The sequence below is a fragment of the Cydia amplana genome, chromosome 11, assembly GCF_948474715.1.
Source record: "Cydia amplana chromosome 11, ilCydAmpl1.1, whole genome shotgun sequence".
Lineage (NCBI taxonomy): Eukaryota > Metazoa > Arthropoda > Insecta > Lepidoptera > Tortricidae > Cydia > Cydia amplana.
This window is the reverse complement of record NC_086079.1, coordinates 9,093,552-9,118,216: the sequence shown is the minus strand read 5'-3', so window position 1 is coordinate 9,118,216 and position 24,665 is coordinate 9,093,552. Positions and strand designations below refer to the sequence as shown.

The 24,665-nt window shown below is 37.6% G+C and overlaps 2 protein-coding genes across 2 annotated transcripts; both read left to right on the top strand.

Annotated features, from left to right (window-relative positions):
- Window positions 1-33: 33 nt before the first annotated feature.
- Window positions 34-18,767, top strand: LOC134652446 (cAMP-dependent protein kinase type I regulatory subunit). Its single transcript, XM_063507633.1, has 7 exons — window positions 34-195; window positions 1,868-2,029; window positions 7,287-7,487; window positions 8,787-9,006; window positions 15,601-15,723; window positions 16,558-16,732; window positions 18,361-18,767. The coding sequence occupies exons 1-7, from the start codon at window positions 43-45 to the stop codon at window positions 18,443-18,445; spliced, it is 1,119 nt and encodes a 372-aa protein (XP_063363703.1). The 5' UTR covers window positions 34-42; the 3' UTR covers window positions 18,446-18,767.
- A 1,424-nt stretch (window positions 18,768-20,191) lies between these two features.
- Window positions 20,192-24,413, top strand: LOC134652445 (ATP-dependent DNA helicase Q4). Its single transcript, XM_063507632.1, has one exon. It carries the CDS (start codon window positions 20,512-20,514, stop codon window positions 24,364-24,366), a length of 3,855 nt encoding a protein of 1,284 aa, XP_063363702.1. The 5' UTR covers window positions 20,192-20,511; the 3' UTR covers window positions 24,367-24,413.
- Window positions 24,414-24,665: the final 252 nt, after the last annotated feature.

Genomic DNA, 24,665 nt, shown 5'->3' with positions numbered 1-24,665 from the left:
TTTATTATATGAATAGTATTTTATGGATAGATAATTTTAGAAATGGAGGAAGAACACTGTTTACACGAATGTGAAAGTTACATTCAAAGCCATAACATTCAAGTGTTATTAAAAGATTGTATTGTACAGCTTTGTGTTAATAAGCCAGAAAATCCAGTTACGTTTCTCAGACAATATTTGCAAAAATTGGAACGGGTAAGTCGATTTGGTATTTAGCTGGAACATGTTAAATTTTTTTATTGAAATTATTTTAGCTGATACAAAATTGCAGCTATTAAATCTTTCTACGACTAAACCCAACACGTTTTATTATAAGACAATGAATGTACTTAATAATCCCTACTAAACTAATCATTATTAAAGAAACATAACATTTTATTCTTTTTTTTTACCTATTTAAAGATTTGTTTATATCAAGATTCTTATCAGCGAATGTCACAAAGTCTGATATGAATGACAAGATTAGGATAAAAGGCAATATGATAACGTGTAATCTATTTTAGTGGATCATACATTAGTTATGATGTTTATTGGAAAAGAACATACCTAGCTCATTGCATTACAGACAAGTAGTCAAAATTAGCAATAGAATTTGAAAATGTTATATATTTTATATTAGAAATAAACTCAATTTATATTAACACATTGAGTGCCGTAAACCCGACTATCAGGTATATTATGATTTCGTTCCCAGGCCGGACAACCCGATAGTCAGGATCGTGGTACTACAACTTTATATGTAGAAATTTTTGTGGCCTAGCGCGGATGTCTTGTTTGGCTGGGTGGCAATGAATGTGTTAATATTATGAATGTATTGTATATACATTTGTTTGACATTAACAAAATAATGACATTGATGTTCTTAAAACCAAAGAGTTATGAGGAGATTAATCAGATTAGATCATTACATTTGTCCCTCCCCATCCCTGATCACATCTCTTCAAAGTCATTGAGGCGGCATTGTTGCCTATTGACTACTATAAATACCAGTGGCTCTGTGAGCTGTAACCTTGCAGGCATAACTTAAAACACTGAATAAATGTATGACTCCGCCACTTTGAAAAATTAAAAAAAAAAACTATTTTATCACTGAGCCTGCTCACAAGATTTGGTTGAGAATTGTGAGAGTTGAGAATTGTAGAGGAGACCATCTGGACATACAAAAGCATTTTATCCCAGATCTGCACTAACACTGTCGATTAGATACCTACAACAAAAACAATCATCAGTGGCCAATTCTAGGAAAGGTAATATTTGTCCATTTGCATGTACTAAACGAAAGGATAATGACATACTAACATTGACATGAACTTTACTGATACTCATATGAATAGTTCAAATTGGCCTTAACGGAAATATTATGATATTGGCACTGGCAGGCCAATGTGTTAATTAAATTAGTGTGTTTATGCACCAATGTAAACCGAAACCAAATATGTGAATCATGAAGTTTGCTCTACATTGTTGATGATTTTAAGGAAAATGTAACTTGGATGATAACATGTTCCACCAACTTTTGTGGTGTTACTTTTAACCTGTGTGACATGGCTGTATGTAATTATAATTATTTATTTCATAAATAAATATGTAGCCGTCAAATGCATATCAACTGTTAAACTGTTGTGATTTAAGTTCTTTATACTATCCAGCCCTAGTAGCACGGTCGCATTTTTATCATTTATCACCATGCCTGTCACGTTCTAACAAGTATGTAAGTGCGAAAGTGACAGGCTTAGTGATAGTGGATAAAAAATGGAACCGTGCTGAGCCCGCTGATGTACTTATAATTATATGCTAATTAGTTTGTCAGCAATTAGTGTGATGAATATAGTTTTTCTTGGCCAAAGAGTTTTTGTTTTAATTACAGGAGCAAGTGAAAGCGGCTGCGGCAGCTGCGGCTGCATCCGAAGGCGAAGCAGATGGAGAGCTGTCGCCGCTGCCCGTGCCTGGCGGGCAGCTGCCCCGGCGACGCGGCGGCATCAGCGCTGAGCCCATGACAGAAGAGGATGTTACTAGTTATGTTAAAAAGGTCAGATTTTGCATTATTATTCAATTGCGATCTTTTAGAATTCGATAAAATTGCACTATGTATATGCTTTATATTTTCTGATAATTATTAGTTGCCTATAGAAAGAAAAGTACAGTCAGCGGTAAAAGCTTGGCCCAATGAAATTTTGACAAAAACTTATTTCTTATATTTTATGATTACATTTGGCAAAAAGATCAGCAGGGTTTAATACAATTTTATTTGCCATTTTTTTACTTTGCTTTTGCCCAGTGCAATCATAATTAATTAACTCTATCTATCATTATTAAGAAATAAATATTGGTCTGAGACAGTTTTGTACCAACAAAGAATTGTTATCCCTATATGTCCCTATTGTTAAGTTTATTTACGTTTATACATATTGGTATGTGAAAAACAAGGAAAAATAAAGTAACTACATATTGGTTACTTTATTTTTCCTTGTTTTTATTAAAATGGTGTCAGCTCCGTACAGAATTTGATATACCCATTCACCTATTCGAAAAAGGGCTTTTTCACACCACCTATTCGGAAATTAGAGCTTTTTCTTCCCTGCTAGGAGGGATCAAAGTGGCACTTTTCTTCCTTGCTAGGAGGGATCAAAGTGGCACTTTTCTTCCCTGCTAGGAGAGATCAAAGTAACACTTTTCTGTTCTAGCACACTATTTTTACATTTTTTGCACATTATTTTTTTAGCTTAAATAATCTGTTTAAGCATCAGATTGTGTCAACACTAATTTTTTATTTTATTTCATAATTTCATAATTTCATAATTTATTTATTGCATCCATGGTTGTTACATTGGTGTTACATAGTGAAAGTGAGTTTCACATGGACCCTGCACGGCTAGCACATGATTATCCGCGGGATAGCTCGCGCCGCGAGAGACGGCAGTCGCCCGTCACAAATTTCTATCTCTATCTGTCAATTCCTCGATTTTGGCAGCATGAGTTCGCACATCGAGAAAAGAGTTCCACGAGAGAGAGCCATCCCGCGCGCGACTTAGCCAATGTGGCCATTTATACATGGAACAAACTTTTCATTCGTGGCAACACTGAATCGGTAAAATAATAATCGGATAAATAATGAATAGTCAGCCTTAGAAACGGAGCGTCCCTAGTCACGATAACTTTGTCTCTTTCTCGCAGTATGAAGAGTAAGAAATAGCAAATATTATTTTTAAGTCGAAAATGTCAGTGTCAATAATGTCAATCAAAATTTGATTCGCTTTGTCGTTACAAGTTAGAATATATTATTATAATTATCTAAAGATTACCTACCTATTCATTAAAATACAACTCCTTACGAATAATTGGCGTTTTGTTAAAAGTTTTGGCTAACAAAATACCATCATACCATAAGTAGTACACAATTCAATCTTCATAAAGCTCTTTTCCGTTGTCTTTTGCAAAAAAAATACATTCCTTTTAAATCTTATTTACAGACTAAATATCTTATGCTAATCCCCGACATATCTCCGTTATGGCTGGCTAGCCACTGCATTGCTGGCTTCGAAGATAGATTGAATGACAATCATGCACAAGCCTGTCATCAAACACGGAGGTATTCTCTACACCTAAGCATGCTGCTGCTAACCGCATAGAAGGGCTCAAGTTGGGAACCTACTCCGTGCAAGGACAGTCGAGTGTTGATAACACTTCTCAAATAATGTGACTTTTAAATAAATACTACCAAAAACTTTAAATGATTTTATTTACTTTGACCTTTTTGAGATAGGTACTCAGATTTAAGTACGATTCGTCGGAGTCGGAGCGCATTTCACATTTGTATGCCCAAAGCCGGTCGGCTGCTTGCGGATCGGATGGCTCCGGACGGATTCTATCGCTTCTGCCATACATTATGTAAATAGGTACACTGAAAAAGCACTCCGGCGCGGCCCAACTCCAGCCGGTCGGTGGGAATCGTAACTTAACCCTTAAATGCATAGTGATGCATTTATACACACAACATAAACATCAAATGTTATGCATTATTAAACAAATTCTATTTGTTCTTGTATATTATTTCAATAGTAAAACTAATAAATTTTCCGAATTATTACATAAATTTACGCAGTATTTTAATTCATAAAAATTACATTTGTTTATAGACGAAATGTCGGAAAATTTGGAAAAACCTGGAAGTTGATGATTTTTAGTATGTGATTTTGGGCAGATTTTTCGGGGTTTGTAATTATTTTATATTTACAAACTTTATCATAGGAACATCATAAATAGTGTACCTTTCTGATGGCAGTTAAGATTTTTCCTATACCCTTTACAAATACCTATATATTTCCAAAAATATGATTTAGCCTATGCAACTTTTAACACTGATTTCGCAGTGAAAATCGATGATATAATTTTTTTTACTATTTTTCCTAGAAACGGCAAACAATTATGTGATACATATATTAATTTCGGCCAAAAAGAAAAAATCATGCATTTAAGGGTTAAGGATTAGGCTAGTACCAACTCGTACACTACAAAGTAAGTATTACGGCTGTGGTCTTCTGTGAGGTGGAGGTTGAGTTGAGCTGCCAGATTCATTATTTGCATTCTTTGTGGAATGATGTTTCGGCGGATTAAGCGTCAAGAGGTAACATATAGTCAGCAGCAATAGTTGCTAAGCGGGCGAGGTGTTCAAAATTACCTTGACGCGCTCTTATTCTCTTAACAATAAAGTCGCGTCAAGATTATTTTGAACACCTCGCCCGCTTAGCAACTATTGCTGCTGACTGTACATAGGTACAGATTCACTTTTTCATTTACTTATTATAAGTAAGGTTGATGCAATATTCAGGTCGGGATTGTGTTGTTTATATCCCACAATGAATGGAAACACCTAAGGAGCGACATAATATAGGTTGTCAACAATAATTGCATGTAAAAATACGCGTGTAAGTAAATATAACGAGTTAGCACTGATTGATAGCACGTAATTGTTTCGCGGATTAGCAATGTAATATTTTTGTATCAATTATTTATGTTTCTATTAATTATCCCCCAGTCAATTCGCCACCAACGGTTTGCTTTGTTGATGAGGTCGTGATCGTACAATCTTAGGCTTAGATTTTTTTCTATCGGATTTTCGTTTAACTTAAGAGAACAAACAAGTCATTGTGAAAAAATATAATCATTTTGATATTAATGGCATGATCATGAAACTCAAGATTCAAATTATACTTAAATAAAAAAGTGTTGTAGTATGAAATAAATATAAAATATGGAAAATTATCTTTCTTTTAGAACAAAAGTCAACAAAACTTCGACCAAATGCGCTTGTCGCGACCCTCTAGCCTCGAAGACAATTTCTCTCATTTTGACGTTCAAACGCGGGACATTTTGTCTCCCATAGTACACTCGTGCTACGATTTTCGAGAGTATCCCGCGTGGAACTGTCAAACGACAAAATTATGTCGCTTTGACATTTGTCCGCGAGACAGCGGGTTGTCGCGCGGCTCTTATGCTACCGATTCGCGAGAGAGCTCTATGTCGCGGCATTTTCTCGCCTGTCGACTGTCGCGCCCATCATGTGCTAGCCGTGCTGGTAGGGCACAGCAATAGTCTTAAATCTAAATTATGCTAGGTATTCGACAGTATATTTATATAATAATTATAAAATTAGGTCTTTTAACACAATGGTTAAGAGATTGTAATTTAACATTTTATAGCAATGAATGTCTATTTTCCTCATAGTTGATGTGAAAAGCATTATGTGTCACACGGTATCAAAATTATTTCGTCTTGGGCGTTAACACTTGAATCCCTCATTACGCTCAGGATTCTACTTTAGAATCCATCGCTTCATTCAGGATTCAATGTACGCCCTTGACGGAAATATATCATTTTGATCCCTTGTAACACAAATTACTATTTCTTCCCTGCTAGGAGGGATCAAAGTGGTACTTTTTTCCCTGCTAGGAGAGATAAAAGTGCCACTTTTCTGTTCTAGGACACTATTTTTGTGTAAAAAGCAGTGTGTCACAGATAGCAAAATTATTTCCACCTTGGACGTTAACACTTGAATCCCTCACTACGCTCGGGATTCTATTTTAGAATCCTCCGCTTGGTTTTAGGATTCAATGTACGTCCTCGTCGTAAATATGTCATTTAGCTCCCTTGAGACACAATCTACTATGTCACCCAATTGACCCAATCCACTTTATCATGCAAATTAACAGCATTCGGAGGATATCAGCATCCTTATATGGTACATTGTTAGTATCTATTAGTTATTATTGACGCTCGTGACGCGCTTGTGACGTAGCGTCATTGTTGCCTAAACATTTATAGTTTGCAAGCCATTGTCTAGGAACTCTAGGACGTTAAACAGTACACATTGTAAACAATGTTGTAACATCTTAATATAGATTGATTGATGAGTTGTCATTTATTTAGCCTTAGGAATGCCGTTTACTGAATTAGAGTTAGAATCAATTGGCACACTATTTTATCGAGACGGTAAAACTAATAACGGCCACGATCACAGTTTAATATTAGCTTTCATGCATTCCGATAAGGTTTACGATGTCGTGGCGCTGGCGTTCAAATGCTGTTGTATAAATCTGCCTCAACTATAAAAGTAATAATAAGCAACAAACAACATAATAATTAGTAAACATCCTTAAGACGAAACAGGAGCTGAGATTTAAATATTTTAGGTAAATATACCCGTCTCACTAACGGAAGCGGCTCCTAAAACTAGTGCGATAAGGACAAGGCGAAAAATCCTGCGTATAAATCTCAAAAATCGAGGTTTCGTACTCGACTGTTTCCTCCTCCAAAACTTATCAACCAAATTTGGAAATCGTAATCAAATTTGGAAATCTAAATGATTATGAAATTATCTGTGTCGGACCGTTTTGCTTTTTTGGCTACTTGATATCAGTTTTGAATACCACGCCTCTCATTGCGGTATAGTCAATTAGGCCATTTTGGTCATTTTTGAAGGCCTCTAGCGCCTTAATAAACAAAAATATCAAAAAAAGCAAAACGGTCCGACACAGATATTGACAATATTAATCTGTGTTGAAAAAATCATTGTTCTAGCTTCAAAACCCACGGAGGAAACAGTCGAGTACGTTTGTATGGAGAAATGACCACTCCTGTTGCCTCTTAAGGCCAGGCCACACAGTCGGCGTGTGCGTAGAGTAGACGTGCACGTACGCATGCCCTAAAATGTTTGTGCCGCGCACGCAAGCGGTGTGCCATCTCCCATAAGGATCTGTGCCTTTAAAATATCCCTGTTCTAACTATAGGTGGTGCCAAAAGACTACAAGACTATGGGTGCCCTGTCCCGTGCCATCGCTTCCAACGTGCTCTTCACACACCTGGACGAGTCTGAGCGGGCGGACATGTTCGACGCCATGTTCCCGGTTCAGTTCCTCCCCGGAGAGACCGTCATACGGCAGGGGGACGAGGGGGACAACTTCTATATTATACACTCGGGCGAAGTCGAGGTGTGTACTATAGTTCGTTTTTTTTAGCATTAGAAAGAACTTGAAAGAAGGTAAGCGATTTTGACATGTCTTAATTGAAAAACACTTTTTAAAAAACAATAGCTATTACTTATGAAAGCAGAAGACTATAAAAGATCGTATTAGATTCATAATTGTTACATATTTACCGTAACTTATTTTTAAAATGTGTTTTTCAATTAAAAGACACATCAAGATTGTTTACCTTATTTCTAATGCTAAAAAAACAAACTATAGAGAGAGATCCGTTACCTTTCAGTGCGAAACGATATCCAATACAAAATGAACACACCTAGCGTGTGTTTGACAGTGAATGTGTTACCTATACATTAGGTACAGGTGCCGGCAAACATCTTGAACATGTGATTGCCTGTAAGTTCGTTTAATCCTATCATTATTTGCGCGATAGAGATGAAAATACAGTATAACGGTATAACTTCCCCTTGTTTAAGTAGTTTGCCGGCACCTAAGTACCTACATATATTAATTTCTACCCATGTCTGGTATTTGAGTAAGTATATGAAGAGTATGCTAGCTAACCCAGAGACTTGATCTCTTACTAGTCTAGATAATGGTTCTCCTTAGCAGCTGTTAACATACGATGGTCGAAATAGGCATTGAACTCCTATAATACACCAACATAAGCGAAACTACCAACTAAGCGTAATATATGTAGAGATCAAGGGATAGCGGCTATGAATTATATTAAATTGAACTTTATAATAGTTCAAACAGGGTTGTTTTTCACGCGTTTTCGTTTTAGAATCTTGAATACAGTTTCAACCGTGTTGTGTCTACTTGAAGTACTTGATCATTGTCATGACCCCTTTTTTAGCAAATATTATTTGAGTCTGCACCTCTACTTTATTACGATAGTACCTACTCGTATTTTTATTATTTATTTATTTAGCATATTTATTTCCAAAAACGATAAAAGTAAGGGTACCATTCGATTCCTTACATTTCATCCAAAAAAATATTGTATCGCAACTATATACAAAAACGCAATATTTCACCGACAAAAACGCAATTTTCTTGTTTTGTCCATACTACAAGATGGGCGATGACGTCACGGCCTCTGGCCGTTTTGTATGGCGTTTCGCGAGTGAAGTGGGACTGTCGGACTTTGACTACAATTTCTGACTTTTGTGTTACTTTAATGCAATGGGTCCCATATAGACATTTGATCCTGAAAACAAACCCGATCGATTGATACCATAAAAAAAAATTAGTCATGTAGCCTATTATTTTTTTAATTTACGATTGCGTCGTCGGTTGTAGGTGCTGGTGAACGGCGAGCCGGTGACGGGCATCGGCGAGGGCGGCAGCTTCGGCGAGCTGGCGCTCATCTACGGCACGCCGCGCGCCGCCACCGTGCGCGCGCGCACCGCGCTCAAGCTGTGGGGGCTCGACCGCGACTCCTACCGCCGCATCCTCATGGGCTCCACCATCCGCAAGCGCAAGATGTACGACGAGTTCCTGTCGCGCGTCTCCATACTAGGTTCCTATGCATTTTGTTTTTCATTAGCCTAATTTACTGTGTCCCACTGCTGAGCAATTACTGAGTGGGACCCACGGAATGATGATGCAGATGCACGGATGCACGGTAGATGGTGCAGGCAGACTGAGAAGGAGATGGCGGGACGACTTGGACGCATTCTACCCAATTTTGGTGGGAATATAAATAAATAAATAAATATTATAGGACATTATTACACAAAACTGTCTCCGTAACTACTAGGCCGGTTACTAAACTTTAAATTGTTCGAGAGCATCACATTATATCCTACAGTATATTTGTGTTTGGAATATAATAGAACACTATTTTGTGAATGTATGTGTAAAGTAATCTCTAAAAAATATATTGAGATTTTTGGAAAAAAAAATTTAAAAAATTTAGTTTTTAAAAAGATGTAAACATCAAATTCTACAGTAGCGATTTTTTGTTCAAAAGGCATAACTAAATATTTTACACTGTAAGTAAAATATGCACCACTTTTTTAGTGGTGCATACGTCACGAGCAATAAAAATGTTTGAAATAAATAATTACAATACAACATTAATTAAACACTTGGTGATTTTCCACTATATTGTTACGCCAATTATTCTACTCAATCTAATAAAATAAAAAACCAGGGGATTTTATTTTTACTATTTTTTAAACAATTATAACGTATTTTACCCCACGCGCATTAATTCTACAGTATATTTTTTTAATGCACCATACAGCCTGTAATTAATGTTATCACAACGTCAAAGAATCTCCTATTAATACAATGAGCTTTTGTCACAATTGTAAAAATGGCTATCGTTAAATTATTTAAATGATCGGCGCGGGGCGGGAGGGGAAGCGATGGCGATACCTCAAGGCCGCACGGCCGCATAGCAACGGATTGGATAGGATGAAGGTATCTTAGGGCGGTTACAGAGTAGCGTTTTATACGAGCGTACGCGTACAGTCACCAGCAATTAAATGTCTGCTAGTGCACGAAAATACTAACGACCTTTTTTCCTACGTCCAGTTGACCTAAGTTTAAAATGTATAAATTGCGAAACTTGTAACGACATGTGTCCCACGTTTAGCTGACCTAAGTTTAAAAAGTCTACCGTACCGCGAAGAAATTCAAAGGTGTATGTGAAGTCCCCAATCCGCATTGGGCTAGCGTGGGGACTACCGTACGAAACTGATAATTTTATTTAACATCACGATTTTTGGTCGTTCATGAACTGTCAAAAGTGACGTTTCTTCAAATAAAAACGTCACTTTTGACACTTGTATGGATGGGATATGTCAGTGTCAAACAAGTGACTAAAGTGACGTTTTTTTTAGAAACGTCACTTGACACTTGTATGGATGGGATATGTCAGGGTCAAACAAGTGAGAAAGGTGACGTGTTTTTAAGAAACGTCACTCTTGACACTTGTATGGATGGGATATGTCAGTGTCAAACAAGTGACAAAAGTGACTTTTTTTAAAGAAACGTCACTTTTGACAAGTATGGATGGGCTATGTCAGTGTCAAACAAGTGACAAAAGTGGCGTTTTTGAAGAAACGTCACTCTTGACACTTGTATGGATGGGATATGTCAGTGTCAAACAAGTGACAAAAGTGACGTTTTTTATGAAACGCCACTATTGACACTTGTATGGATGGGATATATCGGTGTCAAACAAGTGACAAAAGTGACTTTTTTTTAAAAGAAACGTCACTTTTACATGTATGGATGGGATATGTCAGTGTCAAACAAGTGACAAAAGTGACTTTTTTAAAGAAACGTCACTTTTGACATGTATGGATGGGCTATGTCAGTGTCAAACAAGTGACGTTTTTGAAGAAACGTCACTCTTGACACTTGTATGGATGGGATATGTCAGGGTCAAACAAGTGAGAAAAGTGACGTTTGTTTTTAAGAAACGTCACTTTTGACACTTGTATTGGTCGGTGTCAAACAAGTGACAAAAGTGACTTTTTTTTAAAGAAACGTCACTTTTGACATGTATGGATGGGATATGTCAGTGTCAAACAAGTGACAAAAGTGACTTTTTTATTTAAAGAAACGTCACTTTTGACATGTATGGATGGGCTATGTCAGTGTCAAACAAGTGGCAAAAGTGACGTTTTTTTTAAGAATCGTCACTTTTGACACTTGTTGACACTGATATATCCGATCCATATCGTTTCTATAACTAATATTTGACGTATCTCAACTGACCTAAGTTTAAAATGTATAAATTGCGAAATTTCTAACGACATGTGTCCCACGTTTAGCTGACCTAAGTTTAAAAAGTCTACTGTACCGCGAAGATATTCAAAGGTGTATGTGAAGTCCCCAATCCGCACTGGGCTAACGTGGGAACTACCGTACGAAACTGATAATTTTATTTAATATCACGATTTTTGGTCGTTCATAAACTATCAAAAGTGACGTTTCTTCAAACAAAAACGTCACTTTTGACACTTGTATGGATGGGATATGTCAGTGTCAAATAAGTAACTAAAGTGACGTTTCTTCAAAAACGTTACTTTTGACATGTATGGATGGGCTATGTCAGTGTCAAACAAGTGACAAAAGTGACGTTTTTGAAGAAACGTCACTCTTGACATTGACACTTGTATGGATGGGATATGTCAGGTCAGGGTCAAACAAGTGACAAAAGTGACGTTTTTGAAGAAACGTCACTTGACACTTGTATGGATGGGATATGTCAGGGTCAAACAAGTGAGAAAGGTGACGTTTTTTTAAGAAACGTCACTTTTGACACTTGTATGGATGGGATATGTCGGTGTCAAACAAGTGACAAAATTGACGTTTTTTATGAAACGTCACTATTGACACTTGTATGAATGGGATATGTCAGGGTCAAACAAGTGAAAATGTGACGTTTTTTTAAGAAACGTCACTCTTGACCAATGATCGGAATAGGTAGTGCAATTTGGGGTCAATGGCCTCAAACATTGTACTTAACATGGATAAGACTCGGGATTCCAAGACTCTTATTTTTTCACGAAAATATTTCTTGGTATGTCTTTAATAGGCTACAGGACTAATGTTCATTTATGGTATCAATCGATCGGCTTTATTTTTAGGATAATTTGTCTATATGGGACCCATTGCATTAAAGCAACACAAAAGTCAGAAATTATAGTCAAAGTCCGACAGTCGCACTTCACTCGCGAAACACCCCTCACAAAAGGATAAATGAACGTGACGTCAAGGTCATTGAGATCCCATCTTGAAGTATGGACAAAACAAGAAAATTGCGTTTTTGTCCGTGAAATATTGCGTTTATGTATATAGTTGCTGTACAATATTTTTTTGGATAAAATGTAAGGAATCGAATGGTACCCTTACTTTTATCGTTTTTGGAAGTTAAAAAAAACTTAAATTTTGAAAATTTCTGGTCCTGTATTTTTGTAACATTTCCGTATTTTATTTTAATATCCACATTATTATGATAAACTGCTCATTTGCTATAAGATTTTGTTATAAAATTCAACATCCCTATTGAAGTAGGTAATATGAAAACTCGGGGTGAAAAGGTATATCCATACTAAGCTTACGCACCGAAGTCCCGTGAAATGGCACTACCAATTCCGATCACTGCTCTTGACACTTGTATGGGTGGGATATGTCAGTGTCAAAAAAGTGACAAAAGTGACTTTTTTTAAAGAAACGTCACTTTTGACATGTATGGATGGGCTATGTTAGTGTCAAACAAGTGCCAAAAGTGACGTTTTTGAAGAAACGTCACTCTTGACACTTGTATGGATGGGATATGTCAGGGTCAAACAAGTGAAAATGTGACGTTTTTTTAAGAAACGTCACTCTTGACACTTGTATGGATGGGATATGTCAGGGTCAAACAAGTGAGAAAGCTGAAAGTTTTTTAAGAAACGTCACTAATACACTTGTATGGATGGGATTGTCGGTGTCAAACAAGTGACTAAAGTGACGTTTTTTTAAGAAACGTCACTATTGACACTTGTATGGATGGGATATGTCAGTGTCAAACAAGTGACTAAAGTGACGTTTTTTTTAGAAACGTTACTCTTGACACTTGTATGGATGGGCTATGTCAGTGTCAAACAAGTGACAAAAGTGACGTTTTTGTAGGAACGTCACTCTTGGCACTTGTATGGATGGGATATGTCAGTGACAAAAGTGACTTTTTTTAAAGAAACGTCACTTTTGACATATATGGATGGGCTATGTCAGTGTCAAACAAGTGACAAGAGTGACGTTTTTTATGAAACATCACTATTGACACTTGTATGGATTGGATATGTCAGGGTCAAACAAGTGAAAATGTGACGTTTTTTTAAGAAACGTCACTCTTGACACTTGTATGGATGGGATATGTCAGTGTCAAAAAAGTGACAAAAGTGACTTTTTTTTAAAGAAACGTCACTTTTGACATGTATGGATGGGCTATGTTAGTGTCAAACAAGTGACAAAAGTGACGTTTTTGAAGAAACGTCACTCTTGACACTTGTATGGATGGGATATGTCAGGGTCAAACAAGTGAAAATGTGACGTTTTTTTAAGAAACGTCACTCTTGACACTTGTATGGATGGGATATGTCAGGGTCAAACAAGTGAGAAAGCTGAATTTTTTTTAAGAAACGTCACTAATACACTTGTATGGATGGGATTGTCGGTGTCAAACAAGTGACAAAAGTGACGTTTTTTATGAAACATCACTATTGACACTTGTATGGATGGGATATGTCAGTGTCAAACAAGTGACTAAAATGACGTTTTTTTTTAGAAACGTTACTCTTGACACTTGTATGGATGGGCTATGTCAGGGTCAAACAAGTGACGAAAGTGACGTTTTTGTAGGAACGTCACTCTTGGCACTTGTATGGATGGGATATGTCAGTGACAAAAGTGACTTTTTTTAAAGAAACGTCACTTTTGACATATATGGATGGGCTATGTCAGTGTCAAACAAGTGACAAGAGTGACGTTTTTGAAGAAACGTCACTCTTGACACTTGTATGGATGGGATATGTCAGGGTCAAACAAGTGAGAAATGTGACTTTTTTTTAAAGAAACGTCACTTTTGACACTTGTATGGATGGGATATATGTCGTTGTCAAACAAGTGACAAAAGTGACGTTTTTTATGAAATGTCACTATTGACACTTGTATGGATGGGATATGTCAGTGTCAAACAAGTGACTAAAGTGACTTTTTTTAGAAACGTCACTCTTGACACTTGTATGGATGGGCTATGTCAGTGTCAAACAAGTGACAAAAGTGACGTTTTTGAAGAAACGTCACTTTTGACATGTATAGATGGGCTATGGCAGTGTCAAACAAGTGACAAAAGTGACGTTTTTTTAGAAACGTCACTTTTGACATGTATGGATGGGCTATGGCAGTGTCAAACAAGTGACAAAAGTGACGTTTTTTTAGAAACGTCACTCTTGACACTTGTATGGATGGGCTATGTCAGTGTCAAACAAGTGACAAAAGTGACGTTTTTGAAGGAACGTCACTCTTGACACTTGTATGGATGGGATATGTCAGGGTCAAACAAGTGAGAAAGGTGACGTTTTTTTTTATTGATATTGACTTTCAAAGTATTGTCATTAGGCTTTTTGAACGTAGCTATTTTGAGCGTAGCAATTTTAAAAGTATTGGTCTCAAATTGTTATTTATTTTGATTTCTCGCAAAGCACTTGTTATTATTCCAATATTTTTTTGATAACACGTGTTAAATAAACAGATAATTGTAGAAATATAAAATTTTCGAGTGTAGGATGAATAAACATATTTTTTAAGCATAAAATAAAAAATAAAAAATCATAATAAATAGATCTCACGGTATCCGAGTGGTGCAAATTTCCATATCAATTGAGATTAATATTATGACCTAATCATCAAATTTTCGAATTGTGTAGGAATTTTTAAGTTACATTTATATCGATTATTTAAAAAATAACTATAGATTGAGCTTACTGTACACAGCTCACAGGAAACTCTCGGGATTTCTTTGTTATTAATCATGAACTAACTTAAGACATATAATTGATACATTATCCCGACTGTATGACTTAGTCTGTATAGTGTTCTAGATATTGACCCTAGGGTCATTAATTTTATGAAGAGCTCAATTACGGTACTGGAGATAATCGTATCGTGGGCATCTGTAAACCCTAAATATTGATTAGAAAAAGCTTTCGAAACTGTACGAATTAATGCAAGCAAAATTTTTTCTTCCCCCGCCTATACTAGGAAATCGGAAAATTAGTTCCATTCTCCGTTCTCTTTAACATTTTCGGTGCCAAGCGCCCCATTACCAATACAAAGTAAGTGTAAGGCCTGAGTGGACGCTCGAGTAGGGCGTGCAGCGGGGCGGGGCGTGCGGCGTGCACATGTTAAACAAATGCAAACGTATAGGAGCGGCCTTAGCGCACGCTGCTCAAATCACTTGTGAGCCCGACGTCACGCTGCACGCCCCGCCGAACGCTCCGCTTCGAGCGTCCACTCAGGCCTTACACTTACTTTGTATTGGCAGAGAATGTGTCAAATTGAACCCAAGGCTTATAGATATCGAGCTAAACTGGTTGTATCGATTTTTCAGAGAGCTTAGAGAAATGGGAGCGGCTGACGGTCGCGGACGCGCTCGAGCCCGTGTCGTTCACCGACGGCGAGACCATCGTGCGCCAGGGCGAGCCCGGAGACGACTTTTATATTATTGTTGAAGGTATTGATTCATTTTAAGTTATGCTAAGACGGACGCGTCACGTGTATAGCTCACAGAGCCAAGGTTTTTTGTATTCGAACGTCTAGTATTACGCTTAACAGGCTAGATGACAAATTTTCATTTATGGTATCAATCAATCGGGTTTGTTTTTGGGATCAAATGTCTATATGGGACCCATTGCATTAAAGCATAGACTAGGAATCCTCTAGACGGAGTTTAGAGCAATTATTTCATGAAACCGATGCTGCCAAAAATACGGGGGTGCGGGGGGATGAGGTGAGCGAATCCCGTGCCGTGATTGGTCCGTTCAAAGACACGGACCAATCACGGCACGGGATTGACTCGAAGATGGAGTAAAACTACCGTATAAGTGGCAGAGGGGGTAGCGTTACTATGCTCAGTCTAGAGGATGTCTTGTCTGTGCATTAAAGCAATACAAAAGTCAGAAATGATAGTCAAAGTCCGACAGTCGTACTTCACTCGCAAAACGCCCCGAACAAAACGTTATGTGAACGTGACGTCAAGGTCACTGAGAGCGCATCTTGAAGTATGAACAAAACAAGAAAATTGTATTTTTGTCGGTGAAATATTGCGTTTATGTATATAGTTGCTATACAATATTTTTTTTGGTGAAAAGTAAGGAATCGAATGGTACCCTTACTTTTATCGTTTTTGGAAGTTAAAAAAAACTTAAATTTTGAAACTTTCAGGTGCTGTATTTTTGTAATTTTTCAATATTTTATTTTATTATCCACATTATTGCGATAAATTGCTCGTTTGCTATTTTACTAGATTTTGTTATAAAATTCAACATGTGTCATCCCTATTGCGCAGGTACGGCGGTGGTGCTGCAGCAGCGCAGCGGGCAGGCGGAAGGCGCGGCCGTGGAGGTGGGCCGGCTGGGCCCCTCGGACTACTTCGGCGAGATCGCGCTGCTGCTCGACCGGCCGCGCGCCGCCACCGTGCGCGCCGCCGGCCCGCTCAAGTGCGTCAAGCTCGACCGCGCCAGGTACTGTACCCTATAGTTCGTTTTTTAGGGTTCCGTACCCAAAGGGTAAAAACGGGACCCTATTACTCCGCTGTCCGTCCGTCCGTCTGTCACCAGGCTGTATCTCACGAACCGTGATAGCTAGACAGTTGAAATTTTCACAGATGATGTATTTCTGTTGCCGCTATAACAACAAATACTAAAAACGGAATAAAATAAAGATTTAAGTGGGGCCGAAGTTAAGCAACGTCGGGCGGGGTCAGTACTTGGATGGGTGACCGTTTTTTTGCTTATTTTGCTCTATTTTTTGTTGATGGTGCGGAACCCTCCGTGCGCGAGTCCGACTCGCACTTGGCCGGTTTTTTTAGCATTAGAAATAAGGTAAACAATCTTGATGTGTCTTTTAATTGAAAAACACATTTTAAAAATAAGTTACGGCAAATATGTAACAATTATGAATCTAACACGATCATTTATATTCTTCTGCTTTCATAAGTAATAGTTTTTGATTTTTTAAAAGCGTTTTTCAATTAAAAGACATGTCAAGATCGCTTACCTTCTTGCAAGTTCTTTCTAATGCTAAAAAAACGAACTATAACAAAAGCATGATAACTTTCGAGAAGAGCCAACCGCGATAGAAATATGTAACCAGTTTTAGGCACCTTAAAAGAGCCGCAAATGTTGATTTTCGTGGCCTTGTAGCATAGTGTTCTTTTTTTGAGTAACCTTAAGGGCTCATTTAGTTTCATTACATTGCGTTATTTGATCGGTCGGCTGATTTAATGTCACCTCAATGGTCCGTAATGTAACTAAAATCGTATACGAGTTCGCGCGCCGTCTAAATGAGCCCTAAGGGTGAACGGGTGTGATCACGTATTGAGTTGCTGTCAGCCTGGGTGGTTTTTGCGCTTATGGAGGCCCCGTTCTGAGCGATGATGAGCTGGCTGGCTGGCGCAGTGGAGCTGGCTGGCTGGCTAACGGCGGTAGACATTTAAAAAGCGGCCAAGTGCGAGTCGGACTCGCCCATGAAGGGTTCCGTATTTAGGCGATTTATGACGTATAAAAAAAAAACTACTTACTAGATCTCGTTCAAACCAATTTTCGGTGGAAGTTTACATGGTAATGTACATCATATATTTTTTTTAGTTTTATCATTCTCTTATTTTAGAAGTTACAGGGGGGGGGACACACATTTTACCACTTTGGAAGTGTCTCTCGCGCAAACTATTCAGTTTAGAAAAAAATGATATTAGAAACCTCAATATCATTTTTGAAGACCTATCCATAGATACCCCACACGTATGGGTTTGATGAAAAAAAATTTTTTGAGTTTCAGTTCAAAGTATGGGAAACCCCAAAAATTTATTGTTTTTTTTCTATTTTTGTGTGAAAATCTTAATGCGGTTCACAGAATACATCTACTTACCAAGTTTCAACTGTATAGTTCTTATAGTTTCGGAGAAAAGTGGCTGTGACATACGGACGGACAGACAGACGGACAGACAGACAGACAGAAATGACGAATCTATAAGGGTTCCGTTTTTTGCCATTTGGCTACGGAACCCTAAAAATAGCCTAAGGTACATTTTTCTTCATGAATTTAGTGGTAACATCCGTAGTAAGTTTTATGTTTGTAATTGTTGGTGCAGGTTCGAGCGCGTGTTGGGGCTGTGTGCAGACATCCTGAAGCGCAACATTGCACAGTACAATAGTTTTGTGTCTCTGTCCGTGTAAAAAGTGTTCAATGAACTCCATTATAGTCCATAACTTAATATAGTAATATTAGACTGAAACCTGGATGGGTTTGAGTTAAACTTTTTATACGAAAAAGAAGAAGTCAGAAAACACTAAAGCTTACAAAATGTGTGGTATGATAATATTTATATGTATATACTTAATATCTTTATTTCCTTATTATTTACCATAATGTTTAAATCTAGTGATTTATTTCGTTTAAAAAGTATGTGTTCTTTTTCTTATTTAAAATTGATGCCAAGTTTATGGGTCTGCCTGCCAAAAGTTATACCATAACCTGCAAAAAATGGACATAAAATTAATAATATGTAGTACATTACAATATAAGTACGGTAAGTAGGAAATTCGCAACGGCGATAAATGAAAGCACGATCGATGGGAGTGTTTTAAGCAGACATGAGTTGTGAATGACCTATTCGCACGTGTATCGTACAACTTTTTACAGTACATATGGCCCTTTAAATTTTCGACATTGTTGGGTAATGTGCTAATTGTCGCATTAGTGCAGTAAAGTAGCACCATATGTACTGTAAATAAATTAAAAATACTAATCTTCACGTACATATTATTTTTAATAATTCTTTTTTAAGTAAAAATCTGTTCGCAATTGGTGCAATTTTAGCGGCCGGCCCTTATGTGTTGTCCAGTTATAAGCTGTATAATAATTAATAATCAAGTTAATATATTTTGGAAATGAGTGAAGTAATGTAACATTTGGTTGGAGTAGGTATGTGTGTTATACATTAATATTTTAATATGTATTCATCGTAAGTAAATTACAATGAAGGATAGTGTTGTTTTATTCTGTATTTTAAACCAATAAAGATATAAACAATTATTTTCTTTTATTTAAGATTATGTTTGCCTGAGTGAGAGTGTATTACGAGCGCTCTTGAATATCTATGTATTGCGCTACACAATGAGCCATCGCCGACCACTCCAAGGGACACAGCCATGCGGTAGAATGCGATAGCAATATCACTTGCTCCCTCTAACGCATAAATATGACCCTTGTAGTGGCCGGCGATGGCCCATTGTGTACTGGGGCCTTTATAGACGCGTTTAACGAGTTTTCGATGTTGGCGGTATGCCCTGTTTTTGCAATTCGTCATATTAGAGCCCTCGCTACGCTTAAGATTCTGAAAAAGAATCACACGTACGCTATGCGTACGCTCATGATTATCGTTACAATCTTTTGTTCGGCTGTTAAAGCCCTAACAGACTACCGCAGCGCACCGCGACCTTGTTGCGGTCAAAATATATTTTTTTCGCTCTAACTTATAGCTGCAGAAAGTGGCCGATAAAAAGGTGCAATAGGCCCCTAAATTTTAACTCAGGTAGCCTTTCCGTAACATACTACCATACCGCACCGAGGTCACGGTGCGCCCACCAGAAAGAGATATCTCATTCTCGCTCTCACTTATGGGTTTGGGCACCAATGTCGCGGTGCGGTAGTGTGTTACGGTTTTCCTTTATTTATAGCATAAATAGCTGCCAAGTTATAGATATGGAAGTTCACTGGGAATTTCGTATAGCCCCCTCCACACTCGTGCGCGAAGTCTCGAACGGGAGTGTGGAGTCGATTTCACAAATCTGCGAACGACTCCCACTCGCGTTCGCGGCTTTGCGCACGAGTGTGGAGGGGGCTTATAGATTTGTCAACTATTTTTTTATTTAGTTTTGGTCTGTGGCAGTGCAGTGCAGCTGCAGTTGACTTGACAGTGACGTTTTCTGAGATACTCGTTGTTGCGCGCCAAAAATAGCGAAATATTTGTGCAAAACAGATTTATGTTTATTTTGATATAGAGTGATACGCAATGTCTCTGTATAATTGAAAACTGTGCCTTGTGTTATACGACAACATTAATTTAATATGAACCTGACAAGTTTACGCAGAAGTAAATATTGATATCTAATCATGGACACTGGACAACAGGTTATTTATTAATGTAATTATTTAATTGTAACCTTTACATAAATGGGCTTTAGAGCCAATGTACACTAAAGTTCGCTCCTGAAGTAGAGTTTACATTATTGCAGCTAAAATGGACATCATTGAATCAATAAAAAAAGACAAAGCCTATATCAAATACAAATTGATAGTTAAAAATTGGGAGAACGAATTTAAAAACGCTCACTCACGAACACCTTCTAAATTTGACATAAAAGAAGCTCCGTCTAAGATAAAGTATGCTTACAAGAAATATTTTCAGTTAAAAAGTTCAGCACTAGAAAACTCATTGTCTATCGGTATTGATGATGAGCCTCTTGGATCTCCAGATCAATCACACTTTGAAAGTGCCTTTGAAACTTTAAGTCCTCCTACTGAACAACTAGTTGCCACCTTGCCTAGTGGATCTCAACTTAATGAATTACTGTCTAATGTATCATCATTTAAAAAAGAGCCTTTGAAAAACATTCAAACGCTAAGCCCATTTACAGACAAGCTTTCAAAAAAACTGTTTCAGAATAAGCAGTTTTCCTTGAGGAATCCTAGGAAATTATCATTGCATAAGTCACAGTCTGTGATTGAAAGCAAAATTGAGAATGACAGTGAGTTGAACAAGATTGAAAGTTTGTCCACCACACTGACACAAATTGACACTCAGAAATTTTCTGTGAGTAATTATGATTTACCCAGAACCTTTGGCACAAGCACCCCAGATATTAAGAAAGCTCCATCTATTAGAAAATTTAATCAGGGATGGCTAGAAAGGGCAACTGGAATGTCATTACATGATATGGCAACCGCAACACCTGGTGAAAATCCTAAAACATTTGGCTTGGGAAATATTTCAGTACCGGTTATTGCACCAGTTGGCAAGACGAGAACAGAAGAGGTGATTGCGGCTGAGCCTGATGAAGATAAATGTGAAGATGTTGTAGAAAATAGTGAATCTGAAGGGGAAGATATCTCTTTTTCCAAACTGAAGCCCGCCCTTAAAAAAAGGAAACTAGAGGAGGCAATAAATATTACCAGATCACAACCACTGGATGATCTTGCAAAAACTAGCAAAGTAGAACCTGATAAAAGTCAAAGTCCGGAAAAGCCCTCCAAAAATAAAAGAAAGAAGAGAGTTGTGAAAAAAGGGCCTAAAAATATAGATACTGATACTAAAGAACAACATCCTCCTGACATTGCAGAGTATATGCCATTTGGCATTGAAAATGTAAAGCCAAGGCATTCTAATGTCACAGACATACTAAAAACTGTGGAAGATTCTGTTAAATATGACAATATTGAAAGTGATACTGAAGCTACAGGTAAATTAGAAAATAAAATAAAAAATGGCACCCTAAATGATAACTTTGTAAGAATCAACATAGAGAAAAAAGTATTTGTCCGTGGCAAAAAAAGTATAAATTTTTCTAAATACAAGAAACAGCAATATAAAGACAAGAAAGCTCTTCATGCTGGCATGGAGTTTCCAGAGGCAGGAAAGATGTTATGTTTCAAGTGTGGTAAGTCAGGCCATATGGCAAGATATTGCACAGCTCACAAAGGAGAAACTCTTTTGCCATTAGAAAGCTATGACGAAAATAGTATTCCCTCTTTAGAAGATATAGAGAACATTGTTAATAACGAAACTAATAAATTATCTCTCCCAGAACAACTTAGTACATCTGTTTATGAAGCCAGTGCTATTCCGGAGTCATTCCTGAAAATGCTTGCTAACACACCCTCAAGTGATGAAAGAGAAGTAAAACCAATATACTCCAATAATGAGGAAACTTCAACTGCTTTACATGAAGCACTTGCTATGTTTGGTCACAAATCTTTTCGACCTGGACAAGAACAAGCAATTAAGCGTATACTAGCTGGTATGTCCACATTGTTAATATTGTCAACAGGTGGAGGAAAATCACTCTGCTATCAACTCCCAGCATATATTTACAGCCAGCACTACAAATGCATTACTTTAGTCATATCACCGCTGGTTTCTCTGATGGAGGACCAAGTGTTAAGTATGCCAGATTTCCTCAAAGCTGGATGCTTGCATACTAATCAGCCACCAACACAACGCAAGAAAATTATACAATGTTTGAAAGATGGGGAGATAAATATTCTCCTAATATCACCAGAAGCATTAATATCAGGGGACTCATCGAATGGGTTTGCAGGGTTGTTCAAATCATTGCCACCCATTGCATTTGCGTGCATTGACGAAGCACATTGTGTTTCACAATGGAGCCACAACTTTAGACCAAGTTATTTAATGATTTGTAGGGTGCTACGAGAAAAGCTAAACGTTAAATGCATCCTTGGCCTAACTGCAACTGCAAGTCAATCAACAATAAGAAGTGTGATTAGTCATATTGACATTCCTGATGGATTGACTGGCGTTATAACTAACCCCGCCCTTCCTGATAACCTGTACTTATCAGTATCATTTGAGAAAGATAAAGATAGGGCATTGGTTTCGTACCTGACTTCGGAACGTATAAGTTCTTTTAATTCTATTATAGTATATTGTATAAGAAGAGATGAATGTGAAAGAGTGGCTGCTGTGCTAAGATCATCCCTTCAAGAACCTGGCAAGATTAGTATGGAAGCAAAAAACAAAAAAAGAAAGAGAATGTCCTACATATCTGAAGCTTACCATGCTGGCATGTCTGGAGCTCAGAGAAAGAAAATTCAAAAGCAGTTCATGGATGGCACATTAAGAATAATTGTGGCTACTGTAGCTTTTGGCATGGGGATAAACAAGTCTGATATCAGATGCATCATTCATTATAATATGCCAAGCAGTTTTGAATCTTATGTGCAAGAAGTCGGCAGAGCAGGAAGGGATGGACAACCTGCTTATTGTCATGTGTTTATGAGCAGTAGCAGCAGCGATAAGAATGAGTTGCTAAAACATATCCACGCAAACACAATAGATAGATCAACAGTCAGAAAATTACTTCAAAAAGTGTTTATCCCTTGTGACTGCAACAAACGCAGTGATGAATCAACATCGAAATCTGCTAATTCTATACAAAGATGTAAAGGACATGAGGTTGGCATTCCAATTGATGTCACAGTGGAAGAATTAGACTTGCCTTCTGAAAATATTGCAACCTTACTATGTTACATAGAGCTGCATCCAAAGAAATATATCAAAGTTCTGAATAATGCTTACACAATGTGCAAAATGTCGTCTTATGGAGGACCGCAAAAGATTATTGAAGCTGCAAAGACTTGTCCTGCCCTCGCAATGGCTGTTTTGATGGAGTCAAAAAAGCAAAAAGATATATCAAAAATTAATGTTTTGGAATTTGATGTTATTGAGGTAGCTGCTGCCATAGGTTGGGAAAGTGGCATGACAAAATATCATTTGAAAAATTTAGAGTGGGTAACAGACGGCGCGACATCTCGACGATCACAACTGAAGATAGAATTTCATACCCTCGGCTTTAAGATCAAGGCGCCAGGTGACCTCACACCAGCTGAACTCGACTGCATGCTGGACGATCTTCACAACTTAGTCATGATCCAGGAAAAAGCTATGTTATATCAGTTAGAAGAAAGCCATGCGGCATTTAGTAAGCTGGGCAGCAACTCTGTGGCAAGCAAGGAATTATCGCAAGATAATCTTGTCGCGAAATCTAACGAGCTTAAGTCGACAATACGTAATTATTTCCAAAGGGAGGAGCACTTTGCCAGTGGTATTGAATGCCAAGAACGTCCTATAGACACAGAAAGAGTGATAAGTGACGTAAGAGCTTTAATCGCTTCATATAGAGATTGTAGCTTCAATGGACGTAGTATAGCCAGAATATTTCAAGGTATATCTTCGCCAAACTTTCCAGCTATCGTTTGGGGCAGGTGTAAATTTTGGAGAGCCCATATTCATGAGGATTTTTACGGAATCATCCGATTGGCGACACAGCAGTTAATTCAAATGAAAAATGTTTAATTAATATTGAATGCTTGACAATTTAAAATAATAGACAAACTGATAAAATAATATTGGTTTTATTAAACATTAACATACCCAGCCCATAAATTAATGATAAGGATTACAAGGCTTATTTTTGCAATGCCGAAAATTCACTTAGCTATTTTTGGTTGACCTGCGAGGCAACTGCAGTGAAAATAGAAATTCGACCGTTATCTCCATAGCTCTTATTCACACGATAGAGGCAAATACACAAACCAACGAACGTGGTGGTGGTAGATTATTTAATTGTTAGTATGTCTCACGACAGTTTAAAT

Excerpts from the sequence above, each read along its gene's own strand:
- LOC134652446 (XM_063507633.1), top strand. The coding sequence starts at position 43 with ATGGAGGAAGAACACTGTTTACACGAATGTGAAAGTTACATTCAAAGC. Across the intron at positions 196-1,867 it reads ATTTGCAAAAATTGGAACGG|GAGCAAGTGAAAGCGGCTGC; the intron begins GTAAGTCGATTT and ends TTTTAATTACAG. Across the intron at positions 9,007-15,600 it reads GTCGCGCGTCTCCATACTAG|AGAGCTTAGAGAAATGGGAG; the intron begins GTTCCTATGCAT and ends TCGATTTTTCAG.
- LOC134652445 (XM_063507632.1), top strand. The coding sequence starts at position 20,512 with ATGGACATCATTGAATCAATAAAAAAAGACAAAGCCTATATCAAATAC.